The 26,631-nt window shown below is 38.6% G+C and overlaps 1 protein-coding gene across 2 annotated transcripts in view; it reads left to right on the top strand.

Annotated features, from left to right (window-relative positions):
• Positions 1-23,153, top strand: part of LOC129089636 (cGMP-dependent 3',5'-cyclic phosphodiesterase) — a 143,449-nt gene extending 120,296 nt beyond the window's left edge. For both annotated transcript variants that reach the window (XM_054596919.1, XM_054596927.1), the window contains exons 5-31: positions 777-886; positions 1,882-1,937; positions 2,093-2,152; positions 2,845-3,001; positions 3,684-3,736; positions 6,188-6,262; positions 6,368-6,409; positions 7,055-7,123; positions 7,208-7,338; positions 10,175-10,286; positions 10,417-10,456; positions 10,958-11,021; positions 11,303-11,384; positions 11,821-11,995; positions 13,115-13,227; positions 14,792-14,869; positions 14,978-15,100; positions 15,189-15,259; positions 15,781-15,903; positions 15,996-16,083; positions 17,119-17,166; positions 17,766-17,840; positions 17,957-18,056; positions 18,866-18,978; positions 20,186-20,224; positions 20,336-20,442; positions 21,320-23,153. In XM_054596919.1, the coding sequence (XP_054452894.1) occupies positions 777-886; positions 1,882-1,937; positions 2,093-2,152; positions 2,845-3,001; positions 3,684-3,736; positions 6,188-6,262; positions 6,368-6,409; positions 7,055-7,123; positions 7,208-7,338; positions 10,175-10,286; positions 10,417-10,456; positions 10,958-11,021; positions 11,303-11,384; positions 11,821-11,995; positions 13,115-13,227; positions 14,792-14,869; positions 14,978-15,100; positions 15,189-15,259; positions 15,781-15,903; positions 15,996-16,083; positions 17,119-17,166; positions 17,766-17,840; positions 17,957-18,056; positions 18,866-18,978; positions 20,186-20,224; positions 20,336-20,442; positions 21,320-21,554 (2,539 nt within the window). In that variant the 3' untranslated portion in view covers positions 21,555-23,153. The remainder of the gene's footprint in view (positions 1-776; positions 887-1,881; positions 1,938-2,092; positions 2,153-2,844; positions 3,002-3,683; positions 3,737-6,187; positions 6,263-6,367; positions 6,410-7,054; positions 7,124-7,207; positions 7,339-10,174; positions 10,287-10,416; positions 10,457-10,957; positions 11,022-11,302; positions 11,385-11,820; positions 11,996-13,114; positions 13,228-14,791; positions 14,870-14,977; positions 15,101-15,188; positions 15,260-15,780; positions 15,904-15,995; positions 16,084-17,118; positions 17,167-17,765; positions 17,841-17,956; positions 18,057-18,865; positions 18,979-20,185; positions 20,225-20,335; positions 20,443-21,319) is intronic.
• Positions 23,154-26,631: the final 3,478 nt, after the last annotated feature.

Genomic DNA, 26,631 nt, shown 5'->3' with positions numbered 1-26,631 from the left:
GGACTGGACCTCAGTGAGCTGAAACAAATGGACACTTTTAAATCAATGCACCATGCAGGGATTTGGCAGCAATGGCTTGAGGGGATTTCAGACTTTGTGAGCATGTAATGGAGGGACTGCTGCTATGATTTGTGTGTTTCTGTTTGTTTGTGTGTGTGTATGTGTGTGTGTAGCTGCTGGAGGGCACAGTAGATAATTATGTAAAGCACATAGATTGTGAATTTACCTGTGTGCATTAGTGAAACTATGTTCCTTTTTTGTCCTTCATTTCCTTATTCATGGGTGTCTGATTGTGTTTGCTTACTTAAGTGTGAATCGACACGTGTGTGTGTGTGTGTGTGTGTGTGTGTGTGTGTGTGTGTGTGTGTGTGTGTGTGTGTGTGTGTGTGTGTGTGTGTGTGTGTGTGTGTGTCAGTGTGTGTGTAAATGTATGCGTCTTTGTGTCATTTGGTAGTAGTCCGTCTACAATAACCAAATGTCTCATAAGACAGCTGCCCTCTGTATTAGTAGGACAGTATTAAGTTCATATAATTTCAGAATGAATAATACTTCTCTTCAGATATGTTTTGGTTGGTGTCGATGAGCACAACGTGTCTGTTTTTGTAATGCTGGTTATGGGTTTTCCATTTGCTTCGATTGTCTTCCAAATCCCCTCTTCCTCTTTGTCTCCCCATTGTCTTGACTGTCTCTCTCTATTTCTCACTCTGACTGATGTGCTGGAGGTAATTGTCTCTCTCACACATGAGTTGAACTCAACTTGTGTCTCTGTGTCATAGGAGTATCGTGGACCAGCTGAGGCGATGTCAGTGTGTAGGCCTTCCTCCGTCCGAACTGCCAGAGAAATACAGAATCTGCCTCGCAGCACCGTTACCAGCACACAGAAGAGGTGTGTGTGTGGTTTTACTACATGTGTGTATGTTGAAGGGTGTAGCAACAGTTAGAATGATGCTGGCAGACAGACAAATAGACCAACATCTGAGTTTTTGTGTGTGTGTGTGTGTGTGTGTGTGTGTGTGTGTGTGTGTGTGTGTGTGTGTGTGTGTGTGTGTGTGTGAGTGCGTGCGTGCGTGCGTGCTTGTTTGAGCATGTGTGAGCTTTCGCCTGTGCATCCAGAGGAGCTAAGAGATGTGTGAGCGTGGGAGAAAAAAAAACTAACGAAAGGAGGTAGAGAGAGGAGTAGTGAACAAGAGATGATGATTGCCGAAGGATAGGTATGGAGCTGCGTTGAACAAGAGCAATGAGGGTCTGTGATGAGAAAAAATGCAAGAACTTGAATCGAGTGCAATGAATAGACTCTGCATTCCTCTTCAAATGAACTTGAAGAGTTACTTTTTTTTTATCTAAAAACAGAAATGTGAGAAGGACCTGGAGGGCTGTACTGTAGTCATGTAGACATCCTTAAGCAACATGCATGACCGCTCTGCACTCTGTAGATCAATAAATACCACTGAATATTTAATGATGTTGCATAAATAAGAGTTAGTTAACCAATGTGGCAAACACATAATTTTGTTTGCAGTTTTTGTCTTCTGTCAAAACATGTAGCAACACTTACCTCCAAGATCAAACTTATTATCTCCATTGAGATCTGCTGTTGCTATCCGCACTAAACCAATGAGAATGAAAAATGAAAGAAATCAAAAAATAATAATAAGCAGTGTTTTTCAAGGACATTGGGGTTGTTTTTTCCCATGTTTATTTCTCCTGAACAGTTTTCTTTTGTATTAGAACATGGAAAAGAACAAATAAGATTAAGAGTGAGACAAGGACATGGAAAGTTAATGAAAGGAGGGAAAATAATGGACCAAGAGTGTGTTTTGTTTGAATAAATGTATTATTGTTATAAAAGCTTTTCTTTTTTTTTCTTTTTCTTTCATTTAGCTGTTGTCATTCCTCTCTTGGACCAGGAGCGGGAGAAGGCCATCGCTGTCTTACTGGTGAGTCCTTGCATTCAAGGTTTATTTGGTTTATTAATAATTTAATAAACCAAAGTAACAAAAGCAGTCTACGTCATGACTTGCTCCTTTATGAAAAGGTAGATATTTACAGTTGATGACCTGAACTGGACTAAAATGTCTTTGTTTTTTTACAGGTGGGCTGTAATCCACTATCTGATCAGGATGAACTGCATCTTAACATGCTGGAGAAACACGTAAGCTCTATCTTCCTCTGTCTGTTAGGATCAAAAATGTAAAAAAGCAACTTGGTAACAGTAGTTAACCAACAGGTTTTGGCACAGGGCCTTTTATCAGAAGGGGTAAAGCACAGCCTGTATTTACTCTACAAGAAGGCATCATTTTTGTTGACAATTCAATGAGAACTTAACACATAGATGGCCAGACTCTAAAAAGATGATGCACTCACGAAACATACAGCAAATACACAACAAAAGGTTATATAAAAACTGCAACAATTACCACAAAGTCACAAAAATGTCATCACAGAAACAAGGTAGAATTAAAGCTACAGTGCAAGAACTACAAAACTCCCTTTTATTAAATAACTAAATATTGCCCCCCAGTTGTACATTTCTGAGATTGCAAATCCAGAAAGCCTGTTTCTGTCAGTCAGTCAATGTGAATGTCAACACCCAGATCAGTCTTAGAAAGACCTTATCAATGTTTTATCTCAGCAATAATGCATGTGTTGCATTCATTATCCTGTGTAAGATGGGTGATGTTTACTTCAATGGCCTTTCCATTCACTTTTGTCGGTTCTCTGAAGGACCAGATGAAATCATCAGACACTATTTAGTCTGATGATTTTCTCTCCCAAATTTTACTTTCAACTCAACTGACTTTGGTGCTCGTGTGTGTGTTTCTGCACACGCGCATGTCGTCACAGGCCTCAGTGGCGTGTGCGCGAGTCCAGGCTTTTCAGACGTCCTACCAGAGGCCTCCTCTCAGTCCCTCTCCCATACAGTCCCACAATGCACTGCTGCACCTCAACGTCTCAGACCAGGACTACTGCGAACTGGACCGCAACATTCTGCAACTCTGTGGTATGCACACACAAATGGTAACAACATTCATGAAGGCATATTAAATAAACCACCTTTTCCACCCCTCTCATACATTTTACATTTCCTACACCTTGTGTATACAAACACAAAACTGTGAGGCAAACACAATCACACACACACACACACAGCCACACTGGTATATTTGAGGTGAGGTATGTTAATGGAGTAAGCCTATCTGGATAAAAAGCTCTTTGAATTTAGATGGACTCCGTCAGTGGCACAAGGAATGTGTGACAGCCCCTGTGTGAAAACACTGTTTAAAATCTCATGCATAATGAAAGTGGACTTGCTAATGCTGTTCCTGTGCACATACACAATCATCGTTTACTCCCTGGTAATTGTAAGCAAATATGAGTTGGCTTCAGTGTCCTCAGTTTTTTTTTTCCAGTGTCACCTTTCTGCTTCTCTGTCCAGCTCTTCTTCATCTGCAGTCCAAGCAGCCCTCCATCCACTGTCTTGTCTTCATTATTAGTCCCTCTGTTGGCTGGTTCCCGTTCACCCTTCCCCGACCTCGCTGTCTCCATGCATCCCTCCCTGGATTGCTTTATGTCCACTTGCGTACATGCTCTGCATTCCCCGTCTTCCTTAGCGCCAATCTGCCCTTGCCCCTCTCTGGTTTTTACTCCCATCACTCTCTCTCTCTCTCCCTTTTCTCTTTCAGGTGAGCTCTTTGACCTTGATGCAGCCTCTCTCCAGCTCAAAGTCATCAATTATGTAAGTGGCTGAGGTCTTCTATGCTCCCTCGTGCACACATAGAGAGTTAAAGACGTACAGTACATGCCAAACATGAAATCCTTCCCCCTCTTCCTGTCATTACCGTTACCACAAGCTTCTTATCATACAGAAGCCTCCCCATACTATACTCCCTCCATATACAGTATCTTTATGATAGGCTCCCTGTAAAAAATAAGGAGGCAGAGGCAGAGGTGTTATGATTTATTGCAGTGAGGGTTATCAGCTAGTTATCAGCTATACAGTATGTGCAGAAACCTGACAACAATTTTAAATGCATGGAATTGCTCACTGATAAAGAAAATATGAGATAGAGAGGGATAAAGCAAGAAAGAGGAAAGAGATCTGAAGGTTATACTGCATCAAAGGGACAAAGTCTCAGTCCAACAGCTACAGAGAACCTTAATGGATGCACGCACATACTTACGATTATTTTTTATACTACTAAGTGAGCATGAAGGACTTCTTTTGATTTTTTTATAACAAGTTTTTGGTAAAGCAAAGAAAGTTAAGTCAAACTTTTGTCTCCACATCAAAACTCAAGGACTTAACTTTCATTGGTTCAAACGGAAATATATATATCTTTGACTTGTTACAGACATTTTGACTTTATTTTTCTTACATTTGATAGATCAAACGATTAATTGATTAACCTAGAAAATATCAGCAGAAAAATCTGCAGAATTATTGTTTCTTGCAGCACTAATATATGTAATGTCCAGGAAAATTCAGGAGATTCACATATTCAAAATTTATATTTCATTTTCAGTGTTTGTTTTAATCATTAAAACAACAGAAAAGATCTTAGATTTTTTATAATTCATCATATTGAAACATATAGTAAAAATGTTGACCATTTATCTTGAAATATTGCCTAATTAAATGAGCTCTGGTGCTTAATCAGAAGCTTTTTTTCACCCTCTTTTCATTTTTCTTGTCATGTTCTTTTAGCAAGGACATAATTCACTGTCAACAGCAGGGATTTGTGTCCTCTTCCAGCAGAAAACATAAATGCCTTTAGGTGCATGGGGACATAAACTCCTTCATGAAAATTGCTTTAAAGCAATCTGCTCCTTTTAAATATCAGGGTGTTTTTCAGTGAGAATGTTCAAATCTAAACATCTATCACCTCCATGACCTTCCTGCTACCTTGACTCTGCAGGACTAGATCCATGGGGTTGAACAACACTGCAGCAGTTGTGCACCCTGCATGTAAAACTTCAGTCTTCAACGCCTCTAAAACCGAATTTGTAGTATTTTTCCTGCATCTGAAGGAAAGGAGAGGGAGAAGTTGTGCTGGTTCAAAAGCCTGCAGGGGGTTTTAAAAAGTATTTTGAATCAGACATGATTTGTTTCGCCTGTTTATTGTTACCGTTGTAAAAAGGGGTGAGAGGGAGGAGAGGATGGGAGGCAAGGGAGCGGGAGATTGCTGCTGCTGAGGAATCGTCAGTTTGTTGGGAAGTGCTTGGGGCAGCTCTCATGGGATTAACTGTATTTGGGAGAAAAGGGGGTGGAGGGGTTTATTATTATGCGTGGGTGCAGCGACTTGCATTGTGTGCGTCTGTGATTGTGTGCGTGTGTGATTGTGCAGAGTGCTTACGTGTGTGTCTGGGGGGGGGGCAAGTGTGTTGGCATCAGCTGTTGTATATACCCCTTCCTGCTTGTTCTCTATCCAGCTCTGTGGATTACAGAGAAGAATGATGTGTGAGGAAACACAGCTCTTGTGACTGTGTGTGGGTGTGTGATCATGTATATTCTCTCGTACATACAGTATTTGTGTCATTATGCATGTACAGGTGTGTTTGTGTGTTGAGTGAATTTCAGTCTATGAATGAATGTTTCTCATCTCAGATAACAGCAGGAAATTGGTTGCAACTCTGCAGGTGTGGAGCACACAGCAGAGACACAGAGTTCATACACACTCCTTCTTTTAGACACAAAAAGACACCTATATGTGACTGTGTCTCTGTGTTTAGGGGATTTTTGTATTCAAAGAATAATCTTGTCTTAAATCTCTGCCTGTTAATGTATTTTTGACACCGTATATATGTTTAGATCACGTATTAAGAGATGACCACGAGTGAAAGAATGCATTATTAATGGGAATAAAAGATAAGAAACTGCATCTGCAAATAAATCATCTCTTAAAATATATTCCAGACGTTATTGTGTGAGACATTTAATTTGTACTTTCTGTAAATAATAGAAATGAGTCTTTATTCACAATTTTATGCTGCTGCAGGACATTGAGGACAATCTTGAATTCTCGCCCAACCCACAGTCATTTTCCGCCGTCCACTGATTTCTAATCTTATCTTCACACTTCGACTTCGGCTCCAGAACATCTTGGATTGAGGCTTTAAAAACAATCTGACTGAGTCCGATAAAGATAACTTTTTTTGTGATTGGATTTGTGTTTGCGTTCTCCTTCAGCTGCAGCAGCAGACTCACTCGCAGTGTTGCTGTTTGCTACTGGTGTCCGAGGACAACCACCAGCTTTTCTGCCAGGTACACACACACACACACCCACACATACAAACAGACGCAAAGAAATGCCGTTTTAGCAATGACTCAATTAAATAAGCCGTGACCTTTGAACTCTGTGACCTTTAGGTAGTTGGAGACAAAGTCCTGGAGGAGGAGATCAGCTTTCCGGTGAGACCGACAAATACAATAATTTATTCCTATGAAAAGTCATTTATTTATTCTGTCATAATTTGCATTTATCGGTCTGTTTGTGTTCTTTGTTCCCTGTTAACTACATCATTCAGTCAACCTTCATTCATTCACTTGGGGTTCTTACACTTGGTGGTACACAAGGGGGTTTGTTGCCATTTTAATAAGCATACTTTTAATGCAAGTGTTGTAACCCAGCGTGTAGGTCTCTTAGATTGACACAATAGAATACACACCCAACATGTAATCTTGGCAGGGGTCATAATAATTCAATTTGGGCAGGTAATCACTTTCTTTCCGTTCTCTTTAAGTCTCCTGTGAGTGGTTGTGGGGCGGACAAAGCATTTTTAACAGGCTTTCCATTATTGTTCAAATAGACCGTGTACCCCAAGACAAATTATTTGTAAAATCTTTGGAGTAGTTAGTGTCACAGAAACACAACCTAGATTTAGCTAATTTAACAAGCCAGGTGATAGACTTCTCTCTGAATAAACAACCTTTATCTATATATTTTAGCTCTAAAAGAATCTCCAGGGACTCTCTCAACAATTCTGGTTTCTCCTTGTCTCTCACTGTAATCACACATATTTTCTTTAAATCTCTCCTTTTCTCTCCACCGTTCAGCTGATGTTTGGACGCTTTGGTCAAGTTGTCGAAAAGAAGAAGTCAATTACTCTTCAGGACATCAGCGCTGTAAGGAGACATTTTCTTTCTTATCTAACATCTATCTATTTGACCATAATATTGAGGATATTTGTCTGCCTCTCTTCCTCTCAGGAGGAGCGTAGGCAGCTGTCCAGCATGTTGGGCTGTGAGATTTCCTCCATGCTTTGTGTGCCAGTGGTCAGCAGGGCCACCGGTCAGGTGGTGGCGCTAGCGTGCGCCTTCAACAAGCAGGGTGGGCAGAGGTATGTATGTATGTGAAAGAGTGTGTTCACACTGATGGCTATCATGAACCTTTTTTGATTTTTGTGGTCATAAGATCACACTGAACCATTTCATGTAGAGTAGAGGTACCGAGAAAACAGATTTTTACCTCTTAGCTTATCTTTAAAATCATTGTATCTTATGAACTGAGGGCTTACTGCTGAAGCATATTTAAAAATGCTGGGGTGTCAGTCTGAAGATGAGTTGGCTTTTCTTAATTCCTGACGCAGTGACTTATGGTAGAGACAAAGATTTATCTGACAGCGGCTTACAGTGATGTTGGGATGGGTAGGCCTGATTGGTTGAGCTCAACAGCTCAGATTTGTTGACTTTATGGCAGTGGAGAGTTTGCTGCTGTTGAAACCAGCAGAATGTGCTGCATGCTCCCTCAGGATTGGATACCTTCACTTTGGAGCCTGTGTCAAATCACAGTCTGGCTGTGTGTCTGTGTGTGACGATGCAGATGGCTATGTGATGATCTAGAGTCAGGTCATGAGTCTAACAGCGGGTGCCTTGGCTGCCTGGTTTGGCACCATGTTTTGGCATGTCTTTGTGTGTGTGTGTGTGTGTGTGTGTGTGTGTGTGTGTGTGTGTGTGTGTGTGTGTGTGTGTGTGTGTGTGTGTGTGTGTGTGTGCGTGTGTGATGTGTGTGTGTGTGTGTGTGTGTGTGTGTGTGTGTGTGTGTGTGTGTTTGTGTGTGCATGCATGTGTGTGTGATGCTGCCAGGAGCAATGCTGCATGCTATCTCTCCTGAATACAGAAGTCTGTAAAAACGTGCTCCAGCTGTGTCTGTTTGTGTGTTTGTTAAAGAAACAATCTGGTAGCGTGAGGTGTGTTTTTTTGTTTAATTTCTATCTATCTATCTATCTATCTATCTATCTATCTATCTATCTATCTATCTATCTATCTATCTATCTATCTATCTATCTATCTATCTATCTATCTATCATTTACTTGTCAGGCAGCATATGTCTCTACTTAAGTTAATGTGCTGGGACATTAATGTATTTTTTTTATATTTTTTCCCCCAAAACACACTTCACTGGTTGGCTTGCGCTCATAAACAGTACAATCCCTCTCCTTTGCATGCTCTCTCTCTCTCTCTCTCTCTCTCTCTCTCTCTCTCTCTCTCTCTCTCTCTCTCTCTCTCTGAAGACTAAGATAGATGATAGGGGATCATGTCCCATAATTTCTCCCTCTGCCAGTGGCACTGATGACAGAGCTGGCATCTCATTACCATAGTAACAGCAGCAGGATCAGGGTCGCAACTGTGCATAAAATGTGATGAATTTATCCTTCGCTTCAAGCACAATCATCCAGATTTTAGTAGAGGCATATATCACAAAGAGACATTACCTCATCATATAGATTGCATATTCATAAGCAGAGTTTCTTTTGGAACTTCTCTCTGCCTGGTCTCCTGAAAGTGTAAATTAGCCTCTTCCCTAGAACACCGTCAAATAATAACATATTGTGAGACGAGTAACAGGTCCATTACTCAGTTTTGGTGCCAGGCAGCAGATAAGAAAACTAGAAAACGATGTGACAAAACTACAGAATGAATGATCCCATGAAACAACTGTACCCCAAAAGCATATATATATATTGAAAAACTGCAGCATCACACACATTCTTGCAAACAGTCTTTTTCATAAATACCAGTTTCTCTGCTGCTTGCTTTGCAGTGTGTGTCCGACTTCTTGTCTTTGAAAATGGATTCCTGCTGTTTTTTATTTTAGCTGTGGACATTTAGACTTTTTTCTATTTAGACTCCAATCAACTAGCTGGTACCACAGAAAATGATTTTCCAGCCTGATTTACTAGTTGGAAAAGTGTTCAAACTTTGAACTTAATTGCTCTTAAATTGATCTTCTGAGGGTTTGTTCTAGGCTTGGGTCAAATCCTGGCTCCCTTGCTAGGATAGGGAAATAAAGCCCTTGAGCTACACATCACTGAGGACATCAACACGATAACATGCCACTGCCCTCTGTAGGCACATAGAGGAAACTGCAGGCAATTAGCAGCATCACCTAGATCATTTCATTAGTCAGTCTTCATTTGCCTGCTTAACGCTGTCAAAGAGGATGACACTCACATTCACCACCTGCAGGAAACCAGAGTTTGATTCTATTTTCAGCCATTTAGACATATTACATTACAGTGACTACATTCTTACACAGCTGTAAGTGGTTCTTTTTTCATGTGATTTTCGTCAATAACTATGCATCTTGCCTCTATCTTAGAGCTGCAAATAATCATTATTTTCATTATCAATTAAAACCAATCATTTCCCAATTAACCCATTTATTGTTTGAACTGTACAATGCAGTGGTAGAAGAAGTAATGAGATCTTCAAATTACTTTGAAAGTAAAGGGCAGCAAAACTTATTTTACTGTCAAGAGTAAAAGTACCCATTATGCAAAATAGCTTCAGAGAGACATTTATCACATATGTTTTATTGGAATATTACTTCTCATGAATAGTATAATTCTTAGATGTTAAATGTTAACAGCTTCATATACCGGTGTTTAGTTTAATCATAACAATGCATAATTCATAAACTGATCATGTTTGACATCTTATTACACTCCACCACTGATGAATCATTTTAGTTTACATTTTCAGTTTACAATGATATAAAACAGAAAATGCAGCAAATCTACATTATTGAGAAGCTGGACCCAAAGAATGACTTGCTTGAAAAATTGTTCATCCATTTAGATCAGATTAGTTGCAGATTGATTTAACGGCAATTCAAGACAAGCAATTAATTTACCGTTTACTCTGTGCTTGTGTGTGTGCCTTCTCCGCTGCAGACACACAGAGGCAGATGAGCATGTGATCCAGCACTGTTTCTGCTACACTTCAACGGTCCTCACCTCAACTTTGGCCTTCCAGAAAGAACAGAAACTCAAAGTGGAGTGCCAGGTATACTGCACATGCCCCCACACACACATACTCACTCATAAACACACTCTCATACATACACACATGCATGCAAACATAAATAATGCTTGAAGTTAAAGAGCTTTTCTTGTCCACTGTTTTTTTCACACAGGCGCTTTTACAAGTGGCCAAGAATCTCTTCACCCACTTGGGTAAGTTCTGCCTGTCTGCGAAGAGAGAATGTCGTAGTACAATTTGCATTAATGGCCGATATTTAATTGATCGCCTAGCGAAACAAATAGCGCACGTAATTGAATGAGTTATTACCGAGAAGGTGATTACACCCAGGATCATAACCGTAAAATCAGAAGGGCATTAAGTGATGGCTCCACCTCTCTATCCTCTCATTACACTGAGTCATTTAGATTCTAATCTAACAGTAAGCACCAACTGCAGAATAAGTCATTGATGATTCATCGTGATTGCAGGTGCAAAGAATTGATCCACTGGTAGAGCAAATTGCCCTCTCACTGTACCAAACTGCTGATTATGAAAAAGTCTTATCAGCTTGTAGAGCTAATCCACGGCAATTTACTGTATAATATCTGTTTCTGTCTATCCGGGCTTTGCTATTATTCCTTTAATTTCCTCTGTTTTCTTTTTGATTCTCCCCTCCCTCTCTCTCCCTCTCCTTCTCTCTCTAATTCTTTCAGATGATGTGTCAGTGCTGTTACAGGAAATTATAGTGGAGGCCAGGAACCTCAGTGATGCAGAGATGTAAGCCCTCTGATTCATCTTCAAAGGGATGTTTCAGTGTGTGTGTGTCTGTGTGAAACAGCGCGTGTGTGCAGTGTGAATGTCTTTATCTCCATTTGAAAAGGCTATCTTGGCAATTTGTTCTTAACCGACTTGCCGCTTATAATTAAAGTTGCAAAATGACCTGGGATGAAATGAGATAAAAGACATTCTCATTTTCTCTGCTTTGCTTTGCTTCCCTCCCCGTCAGCCCACTAACTCGGTCTCTCTTTCTCTCTCTCGTTCTCTCTCTGATTCTCCAGTTGTTCAGTGTTCTTGCTGGATCGTGTCAGTCATGAGTTGGTGGCAAAGGTGTTTGACGGAGGCGTGGTTAGTGATGAGGAGGTACGACAAACAAGCATTCAGTTACAAACACACACATACACACACAGACAGATGTATGTGTCTGGAGTCTTTCCTGTGACCTTTTTGAGCAGCGATTTCCATGCCTTTAGAGTTGACAATAAAGACAGGCAGGAACTGATGGGGGAGAGAAACAGACTGACATTCAACAAAGGTCTCCATCCAGACTACAATTTAGGACGTTGTAATTACATCATCAGCGTCATCTCGGTTGCATACGTTATGCTCTTGCCCCACATATCCTGTCTGACTCTGCTGTCAACAATCAATTAAAAACAACTGTAGAAGAATAATAGTGTCCCTAGATGACAGAAGCAATTGTGTGTGTGTGTGTGTGTGTGTGTGTGTGTGTGTGTGTGTGTGTGTGTGTGTGTGTGTGTGTGTGTGTGTGTGTGTGTGTGTGTGTGTGTGAGTGCAGAACGAGTTTCGTATTCCAGCAGATCAGGGTATTGCAGGTCACGTGGCGACCACCGGTCAGATCTTGAACATAAAAGACGCCTACTCCCATCCTCTCTTCTATCGCGGTGTGGACGACAGCACGGGCTTCAAGACTCGCAACATCCTCTGCTTCCCCATCAAAGACGAGAACAATGGTACTAGCAGCAAAGACTTACACACACACACACATGCACACACAACTTCCTTCATTCAACATACACAAAAAGTTGCAACTTTCTTTTTCTTACCAAACTTTGTTCATATAGCAACTTTCATGCAGGTTAATGCAATTTACAGGTGACATAAAATATTAACCAGTGTAGACTCATGCACACAGAAATAACAATAAAAGTGAAAATACAAACAATGAAATAGATAAAATACAAAAGCAAAATATATAAAGATATAGGTAGGTTGTAATTAAGTTTTTTTTGTGGCCATTATATAATTAGTTAAGGTATGAAGTTTAAGGATATTACACATTCAGCTTTCGGCGGATTGTTTCAGCAGCTGGGAGCATAAAACTTTTTTTTGCTGTACTTAAATACAATGTGGCAACATCTATTATCTGTAAAGAGAGGTGCCCAGCTGCCCCTGTAGAGTCTAGTAATGCACTGATAACGCAATAACGAGGCTACCGATAATATAATAAGGAATCAGATTTGGTTTCATTACACTATTGCTAGATGCTCCTCTCGTATCCTGTACAGCACGTACCTACTCTTCCTCTTTCCTTTTAAAAAACGAAGCTGCTTCTACACATGTGCTCTCTCAGAATAGCATGAAAGAGCTTTCACATGACATCCTTTTTCTCCTAAATGTTAAAGTGCATCAAGTGCAGATTGAAGAGGCAACCGTCCTCACCGTGTTCCATACTTAGAAATTGCATTACTTTGATGCTGCTCCCGGCTTCTTGCTGTATCCGAGCAGAAAAACCTTCGGTTCTGTGATTTGTCTTAATGTAGAAAACTGTCAGATAAAGAGCTGAATTCTGATCTTTTTACGTGCAATTAGGTTCAGCTTCAGTGTGAAATTAATTTAAGTTAGCAGCCCTGTTTGATTCAACGTCTGTTCTGCACCTCTGACTGCTGCATTCTGTGCCTCATTTTTCTTCCGTCCTTAACTCTAATCTTTCACTCTCCATTATTCTTCACCGTCAATTTTCTCTCCTTTCTTTCTTCAACTCATTGCCTCACTCATGTCTCACCTTCCTTTTCCTCTCTGCATCTTTACTTCTGTCCTCTTCCCCTTTCTTTAAATCCTCCATCTTCCAGAGGTGATCGGGGTGGCTGAGTTGGTGAATAAAATGAACGGGCCGTGGTTCAACCGCTTTGACGAGGACCTGGCCACGGCTTTCTCCATCTACTGCGGTATCAGCATCGCCCATGTAAGTCTCTACCTGCTGAAAGAACTGACTCTCTATAACAGTTTCATTTTCTGACTCTGGTATATTGAATAGCCACAGGCAGCTGGTCAGGGACAAGTCATTGAACTGTTTGCAGTATATTTATTGAATGCTGCCACAACACGAGTCAAAACGGCACTAGTTTTGTATACAGAGAAACAAATAAGCCGAGCTATAAACCAAGCATATTAAGCATAAGCATTAAGCATTAAGTACAAAAACTATACAGTTTCTAGATAAACATTGTCAGTTGCAAATTAGTTAACAACTTAAACGCCTCACTTTACCATAGAAGACGGCTTCCATCACTTTCTCTTATTATTTTTTAGCAGCAATGACAAAGTGTGAAACATTATAATGGAATAAATGCAGCAAGTTTTAAGCTATACATTCATCTTCATACTCACTGTAAACAATGTAATGTCATTAACTCTGCGTTTTGTAACATAGCTCACAATATAAATGTAATGTATAATAATAAAATCCCTGCAAGTTCCATGCACTGAATAATCCTTAATTAGGTTTGACTGCACCAGAGGAACGAAATAAAGTTCACAACATGAGTTACAGTCGTTAGTCTCTTAAAACAGTGTGGTAGATCTTTTTTTAGTGCTGTCAGAAAGATCGATCCTGTCTGGCAAAATGGGATCCGTTCAGTGGGAGCATAATGTTCAGTCAAGCCTCAAGGGAAATTTAAAGACATTCAATCTGAGTGGCTTTTATGGTGTAGTTCAAAAGCATAGTATGACTGCTGCAAAACAATGTGATCAACCTTTGTCATATTTATCATCACTGCAGCAACACTTAACCTTTACAGGAACGTAGTAGAAATATTGATAAAAACTTATTTTACTGGACTTTTTTAATCCCGTCTCTAAGAATACCGTCCAGCAGTCTTGCAATCGATTGAGTAATATGATGGATTTACAATTGATTTGACATAATATACCTTAAGAAAGGCGCTGTAATGGAGATGGTGTTCAAGTAGAGACCATAGATTTAGGAATGAAGGAAGGAAAAGAAGAGCTGATACACAAAGTACAGCTCTGGGGATATTTAAGGCATAATTTCCAATTCACCTTCCTTTTAAGCAGCTCTTGCAGCTGCTTAAAAGCTCTTGCAGGTCTCCATAGGTAGTTTATCAATAAACTGTAAAGATATTGGATTGGAAAAATAATTGCCTGCTAGGCAGCTCGTTAATCATTTAAACAGGAAAACATGCATTATTTATCTGCTCACAGTGTATCATGGTGTACAGTATGCTGTCGACTGGGATTAAAATGGGTTCAGCAGGATGATCTGTGATAAACACAGGATATTGTTGCAAATTATTCGTCCTTGTCTTAAAATCAAGCTCTGTATGCCAAAGATCGAACACCATCTCAGCCTACTTAGTTATCTTTTTCAAATAAATAGAAAAAGAAGAAGAAATAAGGAGACTGCTCTACTACTGGTGCTGTAACTGAACTGTACATCACATAGTGAGTTATATGTGACCATAAATAATCCGTATAATGTTACTATAATATGATGTTTGTGTCTCTAGTCTCTGCTCTACAAGAGAGTCCATGAAGCTCAGTTCAGGTCCCACCTGGCCAACGAGATGATGATGTACCATATGAAGGTAACATCACATTTGTACATCTCGCTCGCTCTCGCACACAGACGCGTTGTATTTACTGACACTGTCCATATTATTTACTCAATATGATTCAGTATGTGTATGTTTCAGGTGTCAGAGGAAGAGGTATCTAAGATCCTGGTCACAGGGATTGAACCCGTGATTGAGATCCACTCCTGCTTCGCCGAGTTCACGTACACACCTCGCTCCCTGCCTGACGACAACACGCCGTTGGTAAGAGACAAGCGAGAATGAGAGAGACTGAGGAGGCCAAAGAGAAACAAAAAAGAAATGTAACTGATCCTGTTGTGTGTGTCTGCAGTGCGTCCTCAGCATGTTTGAAGACATGGGTTTCATCAACACATACAAGATTGACCTGCACACTCTCGCCAGGTCTGACAAATCCATCAATTCATGTACTGAATATAAGAGCCTGTGTGTATGAATGTGTCCTCCGGTTACTTTAAGTAGTTTGCATTGATGAATAGTTTCAGATTTGCTGTTCATTTTTCACTCTTACTACCTATGATTTAATTACTTTATCACTCTTTTGAATCCTTTACCATGATCTCATTCTTGTCAGCTGCTTTATAGTGTGTTGGAGTAAATGTCTCTAGTAACAAAACTGACAAGATATTGGTAAAAAATTATTAGCAGAGCGGAACAAATAATCAAATATGTAAAATTATTCTTTTAACTTGTGGATGGTTGGGTTGGTAGAGACAATTTATGGTGCCTATGTTGACTGTTTTGGTTTTTTTTATTGAAAGAAAGAAACAGAACAAGAACAAACCCACTGCATAGCTTATTAAGAAATCACTCAATTATTCATTGGAAAATCACTAAATTACGTGCTCTAAGCACCACTCGTTGCATGCTGTGTTGTAGATGATAATCAAACTGTTTGGTGTCAGGTTCTGTCTGATGGTGAAGAAAGGCTACAGGGACCCTCCCTACCACAACTGGATGCACGCCTTCTCTGTCTCACACTTCTGCTACCTGCTCTACAAAAACCTAGGGCTGTCCAACTACCTCGAGTACGTATATAACACTTATCTCTCTAGTGACACAAGTAGCTAAACGTTTAGTTGTCTCTAACCTTAATCCTCCTTCTTTCCTCTCTTTTTAGGGATATAGAGATTCTAGCTCTCTTTGTTTCCTGTATGTGCCATGACCTGGATCACCGTGGCACCAACAATTCTTTCCAAGTCGACTCAGTAAGAGCACAAATAATGTTTATGTTTATGTTTTTTAACCTTTATTTATACAGGATAGTCCCATTGAGATTTAAAATCTCTTGTCCAATGAACACCTGGCCAAGACTTAAAAACAAAACAACATTAAAAAGTTAAAAACAACATGAAAAATATCACATAAAAGAGACAAGTAACAGACTTAAAACAAACAGCAAATTGCATCAACCAATGAAATAGCAGTGTCATTCAGCAACAAGTATATTCAGTGTTCAAAAAGTCCTCAATCCTGTTTTTAAAATCTTTCATTTTTATAATTAATCTAGTTTGAAGTGTCTCTGTAGCTCACACCAAGATGGTGCAAAAACTTAATCATAATTTGTCCATATGTTTTTGGTGTCAGTAAAGAACATAGATAAGGAGGCAGCTTGTGCATTATAAAGAAAAATGTACCAATATTCCATTCTAAAGTTATATAAGGACAACAAACAACTTTCTCATTTAAACTGCGAAGGTGTGTATGGAAACCCGAATCATAGACAAATAGTAAAGCAGCATGATATACTGAATCATTTTCAAAGAAGACTGATTCATTATTAGAGAGAATAAACATCCCTAATAGAGTGTAGTAGAGCAGCACTGCACCTGCACTTTAAAAAGCAGACTATAAATTGACTTTAGATGCTCAAGATGGAGAAGATCAATAAAAGATGGGCTCATAGTGATATCAAAGTCAAAGCCTCCCCATCTGTGAATTTGCCCCAGTGAGACACCAGATTTCATTTTGATTAGAAGCATGTTCCTCTGCTCCACTATAATCATCTATAATCACTATAACCCTGCAGCACCTACATGACGCACACTCCCACTCTTGTTATGCAACAAAGGTCATCGTTTTGTCAGCTTCTGATACGATTTCATATTCAATCAGATCCATATTCAAGCTGACAAGTACAGTTCAAGAGGAGGATTTTACTGAAGCATATTGTTTAATTTGAATCAATATAATGTGTACATAATAATGATTGTGTTTCATTGTCTCTCTGTTTCTATTTTCAGCAATCTGTGCTGGCTGCTCTGTACAGCTCAGAGGGATCTGTGATGGAGGTAAACTAGCAACCAGCTGCATCACATCGTAGGGGTGTGGGAGAGCAGACTGGAAATCTATCAGAGCTATAACAACATGAGGGATCTGTTCCTATATTTATATTTATTTCATGTACACACTCCACTGTAGTTCTGTTCCATAAATTATACTATTGAATTATTATTACTGAGGTCATAGTTAAAGATTTTGATGTTTTGACCTAACCCCACTTCTTGAATGGGGCAGAATATTAGAAGCACCTCTGAATATTATGCAGTCTACACCACCACTAATTATGACATCAATGCTAAAGAGTGCATTATAATATGCACCATGTATAATTTAACTTTGTAGACTGAAAAATATAATTTTCTTAATTTGATTTGTTCCTTCCTTTTTGGTAATCTTCATTATGTGTAATCTACTAATGTAGTTTTTTTTGCTGGTACGACACCTAGTGGCCAAATTCAAACTTAAATTCAGTGATGAGGCAATGGGACACATGTATATATAAATTGTCTTTGCTTGTTGCATTACAACATGACTCAACATTCCCTTAGAAGCTGCATTTTCAAATGCACTCTTTCATTTTCCCGTTACGCTTCATTTGCCCTGACAGAGACATCACTTTGCCCAGGCCATCGCCATTCTGAACACTCACGGCTGCAACATCTTTGAGAAGTTCAATAGGAAGGTAGGAAATAGAAAGACATTCACACATTACGAATTGTCTCTCATTTTTCATTTCCATTTACTTCATTCTGCCTTCCCTTTATGTACAAGGTAAAGTTATTTTTGATGTCTTTTTAGGACTATACGCGCATGCTGGATTTGATTAGAGACATCATTCTGGCAACGGACCTGGCTCACCACCTTCGCATTTTCAAGGATCTGCAGAAGATGGCTGATGGTACGTATGCAGCAGTAGTTCAGTATGCACAGCCACGTCTCTACTTTTGCTTGAAACTCACAACCCCAAACAGCAGAGGGAGGCTTGGAAAGCATTTTGTTAGTTTGCAAGTAAGTTTCTGTCCTTTTTTGGGGTTAAATAATCAATGACAAATATACAGACTGTACATTTCTCCTGCTGGCTCCTTTTCATCGCACCACACAAAAGCCACATACTGACTCTACATTTTCATTATTTTCTGACTTATATTTCAGAGATCTGAGGTAAAATTTCCAGCTTTCATCACTGACATTCTTAGTAATCCTCTACCTTTATTGAACTCTTAACCCTTTGTAAGAGACTGTTGCTTTTCTCTATTCTTATATAAAATAATTGGCTGTAACCTGCTGGCCCGTGATTTGATTCGCCTGAATGCAACCAATTATAGGTTATCCTGAGTGGATGTCTCCTCAGTGGAATCAGTTGTATGCTGTTTCAGAAATTGAAGGACATTAAAAGCTTTTAAATGAGTTAGTGATTGCGTTGCACCACAGGGTCTGTAACTTGTCAATCATGGATAAAAATTTGACCAAACAGAGAATAGACATTCACAGTGTTAAGATGAATTTTGACATAATTTATTCTTGCACAAACTGTTTGTACCTGACATACAGCTGTGGCTTCTAATCATCAATATCCAGTATCACATATTCATTCTATTGACTCTAAAATGCAATTAGTTTCTTGAAAAAAAGAGAATATTATCCAAAGTATGTGTGTAATTCAAGCTTAGACAGAGTAATATTATATTTTGCATGTGTTTGCTTCAGACGGATTCAATCCAAAAAGCCGGACCCATCGCTCCATGCTGCTGTGCCTGTTGATGACATCGTGTGACCTGTCGGACCAAACCAAGGGCTGGAAAACCACACGCAAGATAGCTGTGAGTTAATAGTCTACACCAATATCTATACTTTACATTATAACTTTACATATGTATTTAAGCTAAATGTGTTTAGTTTAGAATTGGGGAATAATGAACAATATATGAATCAGCACACTTACATTTAGGTCTTTTTTTATTTAGCCCTGTTTGGTGTTTGTGAAACACCCTTTGGCATGTATACTGTGTACAACCATGTAAATGTGTCTCAGTGTTCGCAGTATAATAACCCCTAGTAATGTGAAAAATTATTAATATTAACATTTAGTAATTATTTTAGCACACTGCATTTAAACAGCTTTGTAAAAACAAAAAACAAAATATTTGATATGAGGTATTGAAAGGACTTCAGTTTCAGACAGTTTATATACTTTCTCTATTAGTTGACATGCAGCAGCAAGATGTTTCTCCAGAGTGTTGTAGCAGCTCATATTTTCAGCAGTGCATTGCTAAAGATTTATACCAATGACTATACAGTAAAGGTGACCCCTTTTTCGGACCATAAAGATGACGGGGTTCTTATCCGTACAGTTGCAAAAAAACTCTCAATCTATATTCTATTATATTTTATTCTGTGAAACTGCACTGCATTTAAGGATTATGTTAAATCTTGGTCTGCCCCCTTTTCAACACGAAAACCCTGACCCTTGTCCTAAATCCTTCACCCTAAATCTCCAAACACCTACAGCAAATGCACAGTAATCCTTTCTCCCAAAACAGGAAACACATTTCTGTGTAATACGTGGCCCGGCTTATGTTGGTCTCAGTTGGTAGATTATTTTCTCACTGGTCAGAAAAATGCTTGAGGATTAATGGAAAAACAGCAATCACTCTAAATATTGAAATGTGGAAATGTAATGGAATTAGGTTTATCTTAGATTACATCATGCTTGTGATCCAGCATTGTCATAATACAGTAATATTTGCAAATATGAGAAACTAAAAACAGGTTGGCTTCAAATATGGAATTATGGTATTCGATAGTAGATTGTATTATTACATTTTAAATTAGTTATATGAAAATCCAAAAGATCTGAACAGGTTTGTCCCAAAAAGAATCTTAAGGAATATTGCACATTATATTTTATTTTTGTTGTGTGACAGTACATAAATCAGTGAGCTGTATTTTAAGGAGAACTTAATCAATATCACTGTGAATATGAAACCATGTGAGCAATAACATGTGTCTGCCTGTTTGTGTCCACAGGAGCTGATTTATAAAGAGTTCTTCTCTCAAGGAGATCTGGTATGTGTCACTGTACACCAGCTGTTAAATGTCAAATTATTTAAGCTGTGTGTGTCATTTTTACACGATAGAGTGCTCATTACTCATGTCTGTGTCTGTGTGTATGTGCAGGAAAAAGCCATGGGGAACAGACCCAGTGAGATGATGGACAGAGAGAAAGCGTACATCCCCGAACTACAGATAAGCTTCATGGAACATATCGCCATGCCCATTTACAAGTGCGTAAAAAAAGCCCCCCCCCCACCATCACATATCACTTTGTCTTAGGGTCAATACTGACCTTGGCCCCCACATAGCAAGTATTGAACACATGGAGAGAGATTACATTTGTAAAATAATCTCCTATCAATGCTCACCAGAGAAATATATAATTTTTAACAGCTTGGATTGTATTTAGTATATTTTGTTTTTTATCATTTGAAGCTGCTCTAATCAATATTCCACTCATTGTGTTGGCTTTATGACCCCACAACTTTACTGTTTTTCGGCTCTCATTAGCTGCATTTTGGCTACAGCAGGCTGCTGTCTTTAGCAACTAAAAAATCCCTGATAAACTCACTGTACGCCACCCGAACAGTATCAAACAGCAGACAGACACAGTTAGAACATAGTGGAGCATTTAGCAGCCAGATATTTAACTCAGGAGCAAAATAGAGCTTAAATAATAGTGAATATTGGTCAGACATTCAGTCAGGTGGCCAGAAACTTTACTCCAAATGAACATCAATGTCTGCTAGGTATGTACAGTTTTTAACATGTTTGCAATATTAACTTTTTAAGGTTAATATTGTGTTTGCAGCCTGTTGCACTTCCAACAAATTAGTTATTGCAGATTAACAAAAATAAATGCTGTAAACTCTGTTGAAGATAAAACATGCAAGACATATGAATAAAATAAATGAAGATAAAATAATATATAATTAAATAATAATTTTTACTTGACCTTTTTATTTGAGACTTTTAAAATGTGCGCAAATTCTCAAGCTGGCACATTGAAGATCTCTTAATGTAAAGTAATCATGTGGAAGCCCTAACTTTATAAAGTATCACAATAACTTTTAACTCACGTGCCACCACTGCCGTCTGTCCTTTCAGGCTCTTATCTGAGCTGTTTCCTGAGGCCACTGAGCTGTACGAGAGAGTGGCGGCAAATCGAGAGCAGTGGACCAAAGTGTCCCACAAGTTCACCATCCGTGGGTTGCCTAGCAACAACAGCCTAGACTTCCTGGACCAGGAGTATGAGCTGCTGCAGTCCCAGGGTGCTTTCGGGAGCGACGACCACTGCCTCAATGGTTGCCTTGACGATGCAGAAGGAGGGAGGGGTCAGTGACATCAGCGGGCTGCTGGCGGTTTCTTGGAAGTTTTCCGTGGTCCAATAAGAGGCTGATGATACCTTTTTAGCGACCTGAGAGGGAGGGATCTCTCTGCTGTCAATCACTTAGATGCTTAGCAGGCCATGCAGAATGGACGGGACAAAGTTTCAAACTAACTGAATCTGACAAGTGATTTGAAACAAGTGGATCCATCTGAGCCGGTTCAGTGATTAGATGCCACATGTTGCTTGTGTCTCCGGTTCAGGAAAGCAGAAGGTAGTGACTTTTATCTTTTTCAGCAGATATACTGGAAAAATAGGTTTTTAACCACAAGTTACAAGTTCATTCATACAGTACTGATCCTGATTACGATTGTAAAAACACACACACACACAGACACACAAATGTACATGCACATACTGTTTAGACACACACAACAGAGAGAGAAAAAAACAATCCTTATGGAAAAAGACTTCTTCAACTTCATGTAACAGTGAGATAAAGTGCTATTTACTTTCTGTAAAATGTTCCATAAAGGCTTATATTGATTTTAATGGCTCAGCTTTGTTCACACATAAGCAGCTGCCATAGTCCCTCATCTGATGCTTATGAATGCATGCTATATGGACACCTCATGTATTATTCCTTTTATCTCCGTCAGTGTTAGTTTCTCCACGGCTAACAAATCGATGCAGTCCATTTTTATACCATCATGACAGATTTTTGTATTTGGCTCCTCAAAAATATATTTGATTAATTAATCTTGTACAAGGGAGATTTTGTTAATTTACGTACACAGCCTTATAACCCTTGTGTGTATTTATTCACTTGTTTTTGGGGAGGTTTAAGGGACAAATTGACAATCATTGATCAATTAGTCACAGATTCCTGGCCATAATACCCCACTCCATGCATAAAACATTAAAAACACACACCCGGTGCATATAAGCTGCATGTCACTGGATCTACACCTCGAACAAAGGTTGCTCATAACCTAAAACGCATCCCACGTTATTTTTCTCTACCATCCTTCCCACTCCCTTGCACCTTACTAACTTCCTTTTACTTTTTAGTTTACTGACTCATAAACCACTTTAGATAGAGAGCAACCGAAGCCCTTTAAAAGATCCATCTCATCTGTTAGTGTAAATGTGCCAGAGTAGAGCGTGTTATATGGAGTGTGTCATTGAGTGTGTCATATGGATCTGCCTTATTGCGCATCTTTGCTGCCTTTCTTAGAGCTTTTAATATATGAAAATTGAAATAAAGAGTCTGTTTAGTACGTATGTTGTATATTTGTTATAGACATAGTTTGGGTATCAATGTGTTGAATGAATGATCACAATGCTCAAAAGATGTATATTTGTGAAATACCTGTGTGAAGACCTCAGATGTCATGTTCACTTCTTTATATTTTAAGTTATATATACAACCACCAGTGGACATTAGGCAGACACAACAGCGTTATTTTCAGTTCTCAATGCATCGAAAGTAGTTTTAAGGAAGGAACTAGAGATGTAGCCATCATAGAAACAACTCAGTCCTGATAACATCGACAGTTCACTATTGCTGCACCCCAAAGGAAATAGCAAATTAAAGTTAAGTTCTCAGATTGTGCCTCATATTAAAAATAAGGGGGGGGGGACTGGGTGTTACAATATGCCATGTTCAGTTTAACCTTATAGGAAATGCTGCAAAGCTGGCTAAGGTAACCAAGGAACAGTTACACGTTGTGTGGAGGGGGGAGAGTGAGTGAGCAAATGAGTGGATGGATGAGTGGGTGAGAATAGAGAGAGAGAGAGAGAGAGTGAGGAAGGAAGGGCTGGAGGTAGTTGAAATCAAGATGGGAATGTTCAGTCTAACCAGTCTTAACAAAGCTGGTGTTGAAGGTGATGATGCAGACACAAACCTCAAGTGATCTTGCTAGAATTTATTCAGTCGATAATGAAAATATTGCAATCATAGTATTTAAATATACAAATGTTCTCGACAGGGTCTCATGAGGCTGAGTGCTACCCAAATAACCTTCCTCCTTGATGCAAAGTGGTTTGATGTATGTGTGATACTTACATTGGGTTATGCATCAGCGCTTGATCTGCCTTGGTCTGCTTCATGGACTGATTATTTTTTACAATAAATTTCTTAAAGGGCAAACAGATATGTTTGTATACTCTCTCTCTCTCTTTCTCAAGTTATTTCTCTCACATGTGGTTTCCCCATTTCTATTATTTTTAAACCGCTGTTTATTATGTACCTGCCTTTTTCATGTGCAAAATGAGGTGTCTGCCTCTGTTACGTAAATACCTATGCCTCTTGTTAAATTATTATTAGGTCTGAGTTTCCAAAGGCATTTAAGTGTTAGATCACAATGTTTCCATGGAAAATAAATTTGAATGGATGTGACAATTTTTTATCTAAACTTGCTCTTGACAGTCCAGACCGAGGACAGTTGTCTATACTGAGTGTTTGTTATGTTTGTTTAAGAGAGTCAGGGTTAAATGTGCCAAGCAACACTGTCTACTTCCTGGCCAAGCTGCAAGGTGAAAAACAGACATACCTTTATTTTAGTTTTGTTCTCTAATGTTGGAGGGAAGTTGAGGGCTGTGTTCGTATTAAAAATTTTCTGATACATCATGACTGGTCTGTAATTGCAGCTCATTCAGGAAGTATGAATCCAATCTATTTCCCATCATCACAGAACAGCGGGACTATAACCTGTGATGTAACGTCATGTAAAGAAAGATCATCTGTGACATAATCATTAAAAGTGGCAAAAATTATATTTGCTGTAAATATCAAAGTTTTAAAAAATGGAAATGTTACTTGATTGTCTGTCATTACCACAATGGGAAGTATTTCAATTCTGTAATGTATTTAAAGTGGTTGCATCCTGTTCTCTTTTCATGCCATTTTTGAACAACCCCAAGCTTTGAATTTTAGAAAGAGGAGATGAAAGAAAACCTTGTTATTTAGGTAATACATGTGATACTCTACAACAAATAAGACCCCAAATAAATCTGAAATGTATACATGATGCTTATACTGAGGAATAAATCCTATAATTTGTTATTTTTATTTTCTGTTGAGTCTGAGTGCTGGTGGTCTTGTTCTTCTTCAGATGTAATGAACAAGGACATTATGGATGAAATTTTGAGATTTTTTCTTTCTTTCTTGGAATAAATCTGGTGAAAGGCTTCTTGGTTGCTGTTTCTAAAAAGTGCACACAACACACCATTTAATGTAACGTCACCATATTCTGCAGACTGATTTAGTCATCACAGTGGCATCTCTGTTGATCCTGTTGGCCTATCCCACACACTGATACTTTACCAGCCCGGCAACATTAACACACTGGGGGCCCTGGGACAAAAATCTGCTACAGTCCACCTCTCACTCATCCATACAGCTAACAGCAAAATCTCCTCTCAACATTTTGCATGTGACACATGTTCATGTAGTTAAAGTAAAATGATCATAACTTGTATATAAAGCTTTTCTTAGGATGAAGCTCCAGTGAAGACATGCCCACATCATATTTTGCCAATAATATAATACATTAAGGTACTTTAACCAAAGGTAGCTTTAAACTGGTGTTATGCCTAGAATGGTGGCTATTTCCACACACATCTGTATATAATCAAATTAAACCAGTTGAAATGTGAAAAACATTGCTTAAAACAAAGTTATTTTAATTAAAAGCATTAAGTTTGGCAACCAAATTAAAATCTGATTGAAGGTGTTCAAGTTTATTAGAGAATATTTTAATTATCTGTGGGAGTAATTTTGATTTATGAATTTTAGAGGAGGGACATAAACATAAATAATATAAATAGTTGCATGCAGAGTTATACTAATATAATAAGTGCCTATTAGACCAATAACACTAAATAATGCAGACACAACTGAATTTGGCTAGGACCATTTTATATTAGAAAAATACAAAAAGCAGAATAGCTTACACTCTACATCCCCTTAAAAGTAAGGATTCCCTCACATACAGTAGAACCAAAGAGTCTTAATAAAACTCAAAACAAAAGACACAAGTAAATCACAGTGGTGGACTTCACACCAGCAAATGATTTGACCGCAGTAGATTAATAGAATAGAACAGAATGAAATTTCAGAAACTGTTTCAGTTTACAATACGCACATGTAGTAAAAATAACACTGACATCCTGTTCTCTTTTCATGCCATTTTTGAACAACCCCAAGCTTTGACTTTTAGAAAGAGGAGATGAAAGAAAACCTTGTTATTTAGGTAATACATGTGATACTCTACAACAAATAAGACCCCAAATAAATCTGAAAGGTATAAATGATGCTTATACTGAGGAATAAATCCTGTAATTTGTTATTTTTATTAAGTTTGGCAACCAAATTAAAATCACTCTGTCTACTTGAGTTTGAATGCAGGACTTGTAATGATGTATTTTGCAGTGTTGGAGGAAGTGTTCAGATGATGTACTTGAGTAAAAAAAGCAATATCCCTCTGTAAAAACATTCTGTTGAATAACTTAAAGTCCTGCATTCAAAATGTTACGTAAATGATAAGTATTTGTGACAGATGTAGCCTAAATATAGCGGCAAAAGTAAAAGTACCCACTATGCAGAATGGCCCCTGATAGTTGTTATTGATTAATTAACATATAGGCAGTCAGCCAATTTAATGCTGTTGTCGATGGGGGAGGAGGTCATTTTAAGCACAATATACACAAATAAATGGTACACAACAATGCACCATAATTTGTGAACTTTTCATACACTTGTTCAATCTTAACTTGAAAAGGAACAAGGAGGCATACAGTACCAGTCAAAAGTTTGGACACACCTTCTCATTCAACTACTTTGAAGAATCTAAAATATAAAACATATTCTGGTTTGTTGAGCATTTGTTTGTTTACCACATAATTCCATATGTGTTCCTTCATAGTTTGGATGTCTTCAATATTAATCTACAATTTCGAAAAAAATAAAAATAAAGAAAAACCATTGAATGAGAAGGTGTGTCCAAACTTTTGACTGGTACTGCACCAGTATGAGTTGTAATGTAGAGTTACACTTACAATATTTCCTTTTGATAGCTCTGTAGTTGAG

The sequence above is a fragment of the Anoplopoma fimbria genome, chromosome 1, assembly GCF_027596085.1.
Source record: "Anoplopoma fimbria isolate UVic2021 breed Golden Eagle Sablefish chromosome 1, Afim_UVic_2022, whole genome shotgun sequence".
In the NCBI taxonomy this organism is placed as follows: domain Eukaryota; kingdom Metazoa; phylum Chordata; class Actinopteri; order Perciformes; family Anoplopomatidae; genus Anoplopoma; species Anoplopoma fimbria.
This window is presented reverse-complemented; position numbering and strand designations above follow the sequence as displayed.